At 21.9% G+C, this 13,638-nt stretch overlaps 1 protein-coding gene across 4 annotated transcripts in view; it reads left to right on the forward strand.

Annotated features, from left to right (window-relative positions):
* LOC122717655 (serine/threonine-protein kinase BRSK2) overlaps positions 1-11,618 on the forward strand; it is a 47,086-nt gene extending 35,468 nt beyond the window's left edge. Inside the window, exons 10-15 of one of the 4 annotated variants that reach the window (XM_043941909.1) lie at positions 3,567-3,715; positions 4,502-4,654; positions 5,956-6,130; positions 7,893-8,122; positions 8,225-8,233; positions 10,632-11,618. In XM_043941909.1, the coding sequence (XP_043797844.1) occupies positions 3,567-3,715; positions 4,502-4,654; positions 5,956-6,130; positions 7,893-8,122; positions 8,225-8,233; positions 10,632-10,856 (941 nt within the window). In that variant the 3' untranslated portion in view covers positions 10,857-11,618. Of the gene's footprint in view, positions 1-3,566; positions 3,716-4,501; positions 4,655-5,955; positions 6,131-7,892; positions 8,234-10,631 lie in introns of all 4 variants that reach the window. The other 3 variants (XM_043941908.1, XM_043941910.1, XM_043941912.1) reach the window with 3 other exon arrangements.
* The last annotated feature ends 2,020 nt before the right edge of the window (positions 11,619-13,638 follow it).

Below are 13,638 nucleotides of genomic sequence, written 5' to 3' on the forward strand. Positions count from 1 at the left end.
TTAATAATTATAAAATTAATCATGATTTTTTATTTTTGTTTTTTTAATTAATAATTATTTCATTAAATTTTATTAATTTAAATTTTATTGAAAAATCAGTAATCATGATTAATTATTTTTAAATTTAACAATTAATAATTTTAACAAATTAATCATAATTTTAATAATTAATCTTCAAATTATTCTATCTTCAAATTACTCAAAAATTTTCAGATTTTAATTTTTTTTAAATTAATAAATGACTCATTAATCCTAGAAAATTTTTTTTATCTCATTATTAATAAAAATTATTAATTAATATCAAAAACTCAGTCAAATGAAAGTAAATCAGAAATTAATATTAACCCTGTTCAAATATTTACCTTGAATAATTCAACTTTATAAACTATTTTCCATTAATACAGAAATAAGAGTTTAGGTTTTTTTTAAATTCATTGACATATAAACTTTCCTATTTAATTCTAGAAAATCGATTTTCACGAGATTGCATTATTTCGATGAATAATCCATTCTTTCAAAGTGCTCTTTAGATTGCATTTTATGAACTAATCGACTATAAGTCCTCTTAAAACTAGTTATATTCAAAGCATTTATGTGGTGTTTAATATGCCAAATTTTTATCTAGAAATTATAATGTCATAAATTTAAGATAATATAAGATAATATAAGAATAATATCAAATATTACAAATATTACAAGTAAACAAATATTTCAAAATAGCGTGAAATAATAGAATCATAATTTTATTAATTTTTCATTCAATTTTTTATTTTAATAATATTTTATTAATGAGAGATACATTAATTTTCCTATTTGTAATTCGTAAAATTATTTTATCACATTCTCTTTTTAATATAATTAATTATATTAATTACTACAATAATATAATAAATATAATATATAATATAATAAATCAAATTAAATTAATTGTATTATGAGAAATCCAATTTGATTAATTAATTTCTAAATTAATTCATTCTAATTTTTTTATTTTCAAATTCATTTATTATTTTTAATTATTTTATCCTTATATTTAATTTGTAAAAAATATTTAAAACAAAATTATAGAATAAATATGATGACAACAAAAAAAAAAGAAAAATAATACAAAAATAAAAGAAAAAGAAAAAATTAGTAATTATATAATACTTATGTTGCATAAAATAATAATAATAAATGATGCAAATGAAAGAAGAATATTTAATCATATATTCGTAAAGCTTAAATTTTTCTTTGTAATAGTATTCTATTGTAAATCAGAATAAATTTAATAAATAGAGAAAATTTATAATAATGATGGATACAATAATTCGAAAACTTTCGTGAACAACCGTATACTATTCAATACCGTTCAAAAATATCCATTAAATTACGAAATTTAGATTCGTATTTGTAATATCAATAAATGTTATTTAAACATTTAATATCGTAATTAAAATTAATCTTTATTATTTTGTTAAGGATTATATAATATTTTATATTCAAAATTACTTATTTCAGAATTACTAACTTAAATTATTACCTGTTTACCAATATAATGAAATATAATTAAATATTTAATTTAGATATTATTGTTTGCATGCTAATCTTTCTTTATTATTTCTCTGATAATTTCTTTCCATGTTTTTTTCATGTATAATATACTTCTTAAACAACGAGATCAGTCGTATTGAGTATCATCTTTATGAAATTATATTATTACTTTATCATTTATATAAAAGATAATTTTTACGTAAAAATAAATGTTATTATGCTACGATACTTTTGTATTATTGAGAGAGATTAATTATAAAAAAAAAAAATAATTGAAAAAAATTGTCTAAAAAAAATCTTTTTTTAACAAAATTTAAATTACATTTTATACAAAATAAAAAATGTTTGAATATTTTTTTTGAACGATAATATATATTTTTTTTAAATTAACAATTTTATTTGATAAAATAGAAATAAAAAAATAAAAATTGGCATGAAAATAATCATTTCAAATATCTTGTTATCTTATATTATATATGTAAAAAATTCTTTTACAATACATATTAATCGTATTATAAGAGGAGTTCATTGTAATAAATCGTAGACAAAAATAGTTGAAAGAAGAGCATAAATGTGCAGTGTTTATACGGGGCGCACAAAAACTTCTTCGGGCATCAGGGCCCCTTGTCGATGTCTGAGTGTTGCGTTTTCATTTTGCCAGGAAGGGTTAGTAACGGTTTTTAAAAAATGCAAATGACCTCGCGGCGCATAACGAGCATACACGAATCATTGTTAAAGAGATATGACACGGCTAAAGATACGCGTGCATCCATCGTCGTTCGCGTGGAATACTCGATTCTTCTCTCTGTCTCTCTCTGTCTCTCTCTCTCTCTCTCTCTCTCTCTCTTTCTTCTCCTTTTTTCTCTTCCCTCTGTTTGAAAATGAAACAAGCCGAAGAAACGTCCTTTTGTTCGAAACAATGCGACATGTTGAATCGTTGCTTATCCATCTTTTTTCGCGGAAATAACCAATTTACTTTGCTAAAGGCTAATTAACATTGAGAATATGAGAGCAGTTAAATTGACGTACAAATGCTTCAGGAAAAATTAATATTGACATTTATATTGATAGAAAAATAATTTGAAAAAACTAAATGAGGATATCATTATTTTTATAAGTCTGTTTTTTGGAAATATTAAAAAAAAATCTTTCATACAAAAATTGAATGGTTTTGAGAAAGGCGCGACATAATGTAGGTTAATTAGCTTTTTTCACTTTTTTTTTATAAATGCGTTATATAAAGATTATATAAAGATTATATAAATTTGTTTCTTTAAACAGGACCATATATTTTTTAATTCATAAATAGATGTAACATTATTTTCTATAATATTGACATTTATACTGAATCAATTTAATTAAGAACTATTAATTTAAAAAAAAAAGATATTTAATTATCTTCAAAACTTCATAATTTTTCAAGTATTTGGTAATTATATTATATTATATGGTAATTATATTATATCATGCTCTCCTCGAAACGATTCTTCTGTCTGAAACATTTTTTAATATTTCCGAAAACATGTGAAATATTTTAGATGTTAAAATTACATAAAATACCCGGTATATTATATTATATACAAAATATACTTGAAAGTATTATGAAATTACCATTTTCTTATATTCTAATGATATATTCTGATTTCAAAATAATATTTGTATGAATTTAATATATGATATTTGAAATATCATTTTAAAAAAATAAAAATTCTCAAAAACATAAAAATATTTATTTATCTATTTCAAAAATCTTATAAGAAATCAAAAAGTCGAGATTTCATATTCTATGCTCTAATGGTGCATTCTATGCTCCATGATTTCTTGTCCTTCTTATTTTAATAGATCATCACATCATCCATGTTATAGATACTACTATAATATTTTTATTTAAAATCTTAAAAAAATCCTATTTAAAAGATTTTAACGTGATAATTTTTTTCGTGATAATAAGAAAAAATTATTACGTTATCTTTCTATTCATAACAAAAAGAATAAAAAGTGACACAGATAAACAATAGTCCGTTTCGCAGTAGTTGCGGTCGGTGTTACACCGCCAGGCTCTCCCCATACTGGCGCCGGTTCAGGTGCCCATCACTGGCGATCAAGGCTTAACACTATCAAGAACTCTTTCCTTGGTAGTCCTCGATTTCATCGGCGCAAATTGCTCACAAGTGCTGAGGAGGTATTTTTTTATTTAATTAAATAAATATTTATGAACTACTTTCATCCATAAGTCACCTAATATTTGAGAATATATTTCAGAATATAAAGAAATGAAAATTATAATTATGAAATATGATATTGGTATTAATTAACCATATTATGAAGAAATAATATATTTCGATTATCTTAATATAATTTTATTTTAATACATTAGCAATAATAATGCAAATACATGCATGTGTTTTAAAAAAATAATTTTAAACTATAAATTATAATTACAACATAAATAAATATATATATTTACCTATTAAAATATATAAATATAAATAAATTTAAACAAATAATTGCAACAAAATCTATTATCATCATATATGAATTAATAATAATTTTAATTTGGATATGGTTAAACATATTATAATATAATTATATAAAATAAGTATAATTTCATCATTTTTTTAATATATTCAATACATGTTTTATTCATATCATTTTTTCTTAAAAAAATATACAACTCTTATATTAAATAATAGATGAATTTTAAACATAATAATTCTTTTGATCTCTGATGAAAATGAAATATAGTTTTAATTTAAATATAGTTTACAAATTTTATTTTTTATATATTATTTTTATTTTTATAATTGCGATATTAATAAATTCAAAAATTAATGTTAACCAAAGTTTATTAATAATTTATTAATAGTTTATAATTTTATGTTTAAAATTAAAAAGTGACTTATGGATAGGACTGTACATATTTTAGAAATATCGTCACGAATAAAATATATTTCTTTTATTTGTATAGGTACATCTCACTCCGGATTCTTCTCCAGAACTTACAAAGAAATCATGGTTTGGTAGTCTAATGACCACGGAGAAAGATGAAACATTTACCATTCTCGTAAAAGGAAAAGTGTTAGCAAGCGTCAAAGCCGACTTGATACATGCTTTTTTATCGGTAAGCTTTTTTTTACTTAATATTCCTTATTTACATTATACATTATCGATCAAAAGTTTGGAATGATTAAAAAATTCTATAAAATCCAATTATTTAAAAAAAGTTAACTTAAAATTAAATTCTTTCAAAAAAGAAAAAAATCTATCAAACTAATAAAATTATTATTAAATTCTTATTTATTGTCATATAAAATTTCAAATATTTAAAAAATAATCATTATAATAATATATTAATTATAATAATATAATATAATAAAATAATATAATATAATAAAATAATATAATAATTAGTTGAATATTATTTGCAACAATTATGTTTAAATTATGATTATTTTGAATGATTTTATTATTTGAATAATTTTAAATGATTTTTCTTTATTATTTTGTTATTTTTTTATTATTTTATTAATTTTTAAACAAAATAATTTTTGTTTTATTTTTTATATTTTATTCAAATTCAATATATTCAATTCAAATAATTTCTCAAAATATACATAGAAATAATACATATAATAATAATATACATAAATATACATACATAAAAATATACATAAATTCTTGCAATATCTCACGTATATAGTTACAAACAACAATATATTTGTCAATAACTACAATATAATTGTATTTATAATTATTATAATAATAAATTTACCATAATATCTTTCTGACAAATTGTTTGAAGTGAGAACAATTCTGACAACAAATGTGATTAAATTTCAAGCAAATTTATGAAATGAACTTGGAATTTAATAATTTACTGTGGTCAAAATGAAAATTAATTCAAAATATGTAATAACAGATAATCTCACCACAATCTTTTATATTAATATATTTGTTATTTTATTTGAATAAATTAAAAAAATTATTAAAAAATTATATATTATTATATTAAAATGTATATTATATTATATTAAAATTATATATTACACAAATTAAAATTATTTTTATCACATTATTTATAATAAAAAAATAATATTTGAATAATATATTAGAATAAAAAAAAATATTTGAAATAATTTATAATTTTAAAATATAGTATTATATTTTTATAGATTATTAATTTAAATTTTATAAAACGTCACGTTAATAAATTTTTATTAAAGTTTTTTTAGATATATATATTTTAATTATATTATTATATTTATATTATATTTTTCCTACTATATTTTTATAATGTGCAGTTTATAATGTGTCAATAACAACATGAAAAGAAAAAAAAAATGAAAAAGTATCAAATTTTTGATCAATAGTGTTTTAAATTTCTCAGGTTCATATAAAAAGCAAGCAAGTTTTGATCAACAGATAGCAGAGTTATCTCACAGTGTAAGCTCACCCATGTCCTTCAAAGTGGAATACAAGAGGGGTAGTACAGCGCCGGCCATGTTTCAAAGACAAGTCCGTTTTCAAGTAGACATCAGCGCCATATCAAAACAGCCAAGTGAACCATTGTTTGCCATTACTTTTACTCTTTTAAGCGGTAAGTGAATTTTCAATTCATTAAATATTGTCACAATAACTCTGTATTTGAAAATCGGAATAATTCATATTTATTTTTTTATTTTTTTTTATTTTTTATTATTTGTCAATAGTTCAGAAAAAAAACGATCATATTATTGGATTTTAAGTTATTTATACTTGAATTTTTATTATATAATATGAATATGAAAGTAAAATTTTATTTTATTATAATAATGCTTTGAATTATCATTATTCTATACCAATACTTAATATACGTAATAAAAAGTATTTTATATAATTATATCTTTTAATTTTTTGTATTTCTAACTTATATCAACTTAATTTATATTAACTTAAAATCATAGTACTATAAAAGTATTTATAAAAATACAACAATATAAAATATATATATAATGATATGTTTTTATGAATTATATATATTGAAAAATGTTGTTTTATTATGCTTTAATATTATTATTATATTATATATTATATTATTATAATAATATTATTATTGTTTTAAAATTAGTTTATAATTTTAATATTTTTTAGTATTTTTTTTAGTATTTAATCCTTTATTTGATTAGTAAAAATAGAATAACTCCATAAGATGTGATTAATGTCTTATTTTAGAAATATGCAATTGCACTTACAAACAAGTTATTAATTTCTATATCTATAGAAAATTATTTGATTTTTATTTTTTTTTTTTTATTAAACAATTATAAAAAATTTAAATTTGCATTAAATGAAGGAAGATAGTAAGATAATAATATGACTCTATCTCACTTTATCTAACGCAAATTTAAAAAATTATTTAATAAATAAATTTCGACATTTTCTATACCAAATTTTTTTACTTATTTTGCTTTCTGTAATTGATTCTTAAAATATATATCATAAATATGTTAACATCTTATATAACTGAAATTAGAAAAAAAAAGAACTTCAAAAATGGCTTTTAGATATAAAACTTTTACTCTTTTCTCTCGTTCTTTTTATTTTGTCCAATATTTATTTATAAATGTCGAAACAAAACAAAAAGGATATATTGTATTTTTGAATACAAATCGCGAAAAATAATAGATTGGTAAGGTAGCAGTTTTTCGAGTTTGGCAATTGTCCAAGCGCAACTAGATCGATGTTACCTTGGCAAGTATTATTTTATATTCTGCTTGTATATCAGAACCATGTATAATGTATAATGTATAATCTAATGTTATTTATTTTCTCTATTCTTTCATGATCTGTCAATCGAATATAACTTGATTTACATTGTACACTTATAATTAGAAAAGAAAAAAAATTACAGTTGGCTAAAAAAATATTCAATTATATTAAACATATTTAAATATACAATTTATAATAATATAACTATATCAGTAAAGAAAAATTATAATTTTAATAAGAAATGATTTAAGAAGAAGATGTAATGATTTAAGAATTTAGAAGATGTAATTAATAAGAATATTCTTGACTTAAAAATAAATCAAAAATATTCATATGAAACTCGATTTTTAAGAAAATAATCAAATTTGAAGTGCTTAAATATTTAGAAAAGAGTAATAATAAACATTTAATGTTATATACTAAAAAAATAATCATATTATTACAATTAAATAATAAATAAATCATTTAATTGTAAATATATTAATAATTTTTCAAATAAAAAAATTGATTTTAAAATAACAATAAAATGACACAACTTTTTAACTCTTTTTAATCATATGTTCCAACTTCAATAATAAATGATTATCGATTATATTCGATTGATTTTTTAGGAAACATTCGAAGATTTCGAAGAGTTTGCGAACACATTCAGGCACAAGTCTGCTCAAGAAATGTAGGAATCAATTTGGGAGGGCAGAGCCGAGCAGCGCCACCTAGTCCACGAGCATCACGAAAATTTACCACGGAGATGAGCGAAAGTTCCAGCTGTGGAAGCGATACTAGCGAACGGTTATTTCTCAGCCCGCATCCAGCTACCAGACAGGTAGTCTGTTTCAACAAGGTAGTGCATCATCTTCCTCCTCCTTCCCCTACATACCATTATCGCGATAATTATTATATAATTATTATATTTGGAAACGTTATCGTTCTTCATGGAAACCAGTTACCAAAGGTGAAAATCGTTTATCTTCTAACAATTGTCTCAATCTTGACAAATTGCCACAAATTATCACAAATTATCACAAATTACTACATATGTTTCACATTAATAGTCCTTAGTATCACGCATAGATATTAATGACTGTTCGCGTTATGCACTGAAAAGCAAATGCAAGTAGATACTATAAATTGAGAGGATACTGATAGAAATCTTGATAGGTTTTGTTATATAGGATAATAAAAAAAAGTTCATCAGTTTTAATCTAGACATTAACATAATATATTTAATATATTTTAATAAGATTCACCAAATGAAACAAAGATCTTGTAAATATGGGTTAAAATTAATATTTTCAAAGCAATAAATAAGATAATTCGTTTAAATTTTAATTCGTTTAAAATTTTGAAAATATTAATTCTTCTATTCAATTTTCTGATTACTTTTTATATATCCTCCAATTTCTGATACATTTCATATGCACTTTATACGCACAATAGCACAATGAAAACAAAAAATTGCTTATATATCTTTAAAAACAATTATTTTTCAATCCATGTTTATTAGGATTTTTTTTTATTTGATGAGAATTATTTACTGTAAAAGTCATGAAATCTTTTATTATTTGTATAATATAAAATTAAATTAAAATATTAAGTTATTTATATTTATTATTTAATTTAAATAATTTAGACATCATTAAAGCTTTTATCATTTTATTACAAATATAAAAATTATTATTCTTTTTTTTTAATATATATTAATTTTCTGCCAATATTATTGCCGTAATTAATAGTATTATAATATAAATACACTAGCAATAACAATACACTAGAATCAATTAATATTTAAAATTTTTTTCTTATTCTTAATATATTTTGTTTTTATTTTTATTTATTCATTTAAATAATTAATTTATTTTCAAATTAATTAATTTAATCCTTATTATTAGAACATAAACTGATTGTGATTTAAGCTTTTCTCTATTTATATCTTACTTAATTATTTATATATTATTTAATTATTTATATTTTAATTAAAATCTATTTGTTAATTTATAACTAATTAAACAAAAATATATTTTAAAATGCTAATATAATTAAAATCTACATCAATGTTATCCAGTGTTACCAATTTATAGTATTCTCCCAGTTTATGGTAAATGATTAGACGCTAGCTTGATATTAATAACGAAAAAGCCAACATTAAATGAATTTTTTTATATTTATTCATGTATTTCATTTTAATAATTATATACAAATATCAAATGAAACTGTTAAAATTTTCAATTATAAATAAAATAATAATAATTTTCCAATTATTTTTTTTGTTTCAAAAAAAATTGAAACTTTTATTACATTTTTATATTAAAAAAAAATTTATTTCTTTGAAGATAAAACAAAATTTCATTTAAATAGGAATATTTATTCTATTTTTAAAAAATTTCAATTGTAGCAAGCAGTTTTTTTATCATAATATAATTAAAAAAATTTCAGAAATCTATTTATTAAAATTTTATTTCTTAACAAATAATATTTTTATTCATATATATAAAAAAAAAAGAAAGAGAAAAAAGAAAGAAAAAAAAAATAACTTAAAGTTTTAAGAATTTCAAATTTCGAAACTTTCGAAATCTTACAAATTTTCAAATTTAAAAATTATTTGAGAATTGAACTCAAATTTACTAACAAAAAAGAAATGATTTAAAAATTAAAAATTCAATAAATAATTTTTATTTATAAAAGTTATTAATAGTTTTATTTATTTTCTAATTATATAGCTAATTACACGTAGCTATAGCTAATTTTCCATAATAATAAGTATATTAAAACATCATTAAAGCTTTTTATTATTTATTAAATATGTATATATATATATAAAATATATATAAAATAAAAAAAAATTATAAATAAAAAAAATGATTATTTTAATAGTACAGAAAAAAAATTATTTCTAATCTTTCAACTTTAATATACAAAAGATTTCTTAATAAATAAAATTAAATTTTAAGATATCGCGAGGATTTTTAAATTTATAGAAAACAACGTTTACAGTAGTACAAAGTAATAATATTTTTTTCATTTATTCTAAATCCAAATTTTAAAAATTATTCAAAATTATTTTTACAAAAAATGTTTTGTCAAAAGCAAATATTATATTATACTATAAATTATGAATAAATTATTGAAAATTTATAAAATCAATAAAAGTAATATTACATACTTCGCAGCACTTAGAAAATTTGTTCAAATTTTAACAACTTAAATGTCACCATCGAAGACAATTTTTATTCGCTATTAGAATTCATGAATAGTAAAAAAAAATTATGCTTCTATGCTTCGTTCCGCCTTAATTATTTATTAATTTATTTAATTTATTTTATTCGATATTTAATTGTTATTCATATTTCCAGATCGACTCGGACATCGAGTCGGATACATCCGTATTCGACGTGAAGTCACCGACCCGTGAAAATGGTCGCAGAAGTTCGACCTCGACGAACAATAACAATCCGTTACCGGGTGACACGACCCCTACACCGGGAAGTCCGACGAAAGCGGTGCGCAGCAATTCGGAGAGTCAAAACACGCCGGAAAAAAAATGCGTAACTACGATGAGCGGCAACAACATAGCGTGATACTATCAGAACTTCCGTTTCGAGTTTCGATCAAGTTTGAAGAACTTGTGGGACAGCGCCCAGAGATTCTGGTGAATCCCTCATCCGATCAAGAAATGATCCGAGGAACTAACCAGCAACGAATCTTGAAATGATGCTTCAACTGAGGATAAACTTCAATGAGGCATTAAGCTATCGATCCGAATAACAATAAGGAAAACACTTAATGCGATGGCACAGAGGTTAGAAATGATACCATTTCAAGAAAGTCTAATAAAAATATCTTGACTTTTTTTTGTCGCGAATCAACGAACGTCAAAAGCGACCGAGAGAGAATTTTAAAAGAGAACCAATGATAAACGTTCCTAAGAACGAGAATATCCATTTAAAGAAAGAACAAGTCCAGATCTGAGGAAATTCATCGAGGAAGCACAAAATGCAATTCAACTGAGAAAAAAGGCGGAAAGAAGTTTGTGCTGCCACGCAAATTGTTCTGATTATTTCATTGCAGTGATCGCACAGTGATGTGTGTAATGATCGTTTTGTCGCGGGAATCATAGTACAGTTTTTTTATCTGAAAGTGAAGTGCAATAGTGACGTTTGTACCGGTATACTTACGTCGGATCATGTAAGAATGGTTTATCGGTACGTATTATACTTGTTGTACATCGCTAATTAGCGATCTCGTTTTTATCATTAAAGAAAAAACCTGAGAAGTTGAATAGACATTGATTATACACTATTTTATATTATGCGAAGAAACTTTTAATATATGTTGCTGATAAGTTAGCAGCTAAAATGGAATAGTCCTCTTCTTTTTTGTTCACTAGATAGAATATTTGCAATATAATTATTGTATTTCTTGATATTATTTTCAAATTTTTTTAGTAAAATAAATTTATCTATTTTCCAATTTAAAATATAATATTTTTTCTATTAATAGAAATTTTCGTGAAAATGAAATAAAATAACTTCAAATGATGATGAAAATAAAAAAAAAATTTACTGAGTTTAAAAAAGCAATAAATGTATGTCACTTACTCTTACTTTAATGAATATCTGTGTCTTATATGCATTCAAAGTTGTTAAATATCAAGACAAAATGGTTGCTAATGACAGTAGTAGCATAAGGAAAGAAGAATAATTCTTCATTCTAGAAAAAATTAGATAATGACGCAACACTAATAGCTTGACCAAGCCATTAGTGTCGTATTGTCGCATTTTATTCCTACACAACGAATTATTTTCTTATGAAATATACATTGCTATTCTAATGGTATTGGCAATTATTTTATTCCGATATTTGGTAATGCTCTGATATATTAGATACTGTATTTCATATACCATTTGTTTATTGCAAAGTAAGATTAAGTTTTATCAAATCATTATTCGATATAATCATAAAATGATAATAATTGACATGTTATAAAAAACTTAACTATTTATTACATAGTACAATATAATAGAAGCAAACTTAAAATTAATTTTAATTATTTAAAAGAAAAATGAAAATATTGAATTCAAATTAATTATTTTTCAGTAATATAAATATATCTTATAGATACAACTTCTCACAGAAAACAAAAATATTTTTTGAGTTTTTTAAGTTTTTAATAAATAAAAAAATCACACAAATTTAAGAAATTGAAAATGTTATATATGTTTATCATATAAATTTTATCTATAATCATAATCCAATACTTTGGCCAATATATTTTTTTATTTTTATAAATATATATATATATATATATATATATATATATAAATCAATTAATTAGATTCCTTGCAATTGCCAACTTACCAACAAGTTTCTTCGCTGTTTTATTTTTTAATTTCAATCAATTTTTAATCAATTTCTCTGGGTTTTTGAATTATAAATTTGTTTCCTTCCTTCGTTGGAATGGTTCCGTTTATATTGATTAATTGCATCGTTATATACGACTTTGTTACAAAAGTGTAAGTGCTAAGTATTCAATTATTAATTACAATGCGTAAATTATTCGCTCGTTTCCGAACTGTTGTTCCACCGAACTGTTGTTTCGAAATTATAAATTAATAATTATCTTTAAATCGAATTTTATTTGAAATTTATAATGAAACATACTGAACATTTCTCGCGATTCAGAATGCATTCACTTTTTTATATTTTTTTTCTCCTCTCCAATATACATATATATTTTTCTGAAATAATATAAACAATAATATAAACAATGAAGTGATCATAATCGGAAACGAAGTCTTTCTTGTTCGCTTGAGGCAATCGATATTTTATTGCAAACGAGAAAGAGCCGGATATGCCTTATATGCAAAAATACCCTAATATTGATTCCGCCTTAATCGAATATAAAATAATGCAACTAATGTTCCACTAGAAGAAGAAATATTAAGTATTAAAAATTTCGTGGAATACAGCTTCCCGATTTAATGAGCAAAAATGAAAATCTGAAGAAGAGACTCTTCTTCGATCGATGTATTACAGCAACGCTATTTTTACATTTTCCGCGCAATAAAGATAAAATTTTTCTAGTTCGTTTAGTGCTTTGAAAAGAGAAAAAAATATCTAATATAAACAAGTAGGCACATTTTTGCAAAGGGGAAAGAAAGTACGAAAGAGAAAGATTCCAACATTCATCAGTTATCCATTTTTGTCCTCTTCAATTTTTGAATGGCAAACAATTCTCACGTTCTCGACCATGAATCGTTTCTCATGCCGACACTTTTAAATCTCAAATCTTTGAATCCTTGATCCAACATCTTCTCAACGACGTTGTGATTATAGCCAATCGATTCTACATACGAGTCG

Source organism: Apis laboriosa, unplaced genomic scaffold (assembly GCF_014066325.1).
Source record: "Apis laboriosa isolate Shangri-la unplaced genomic scaffold, ASM1406632v1 scaffold56_cov145, whole genome shotgun sequence".
In the NCBI taxonomy this organism is placed as follows: Eukaryota; Metazoa; Arthropoda; class Insecta; order Hymenoptera; family Apidae; genus Apis; species Apis laboriosa.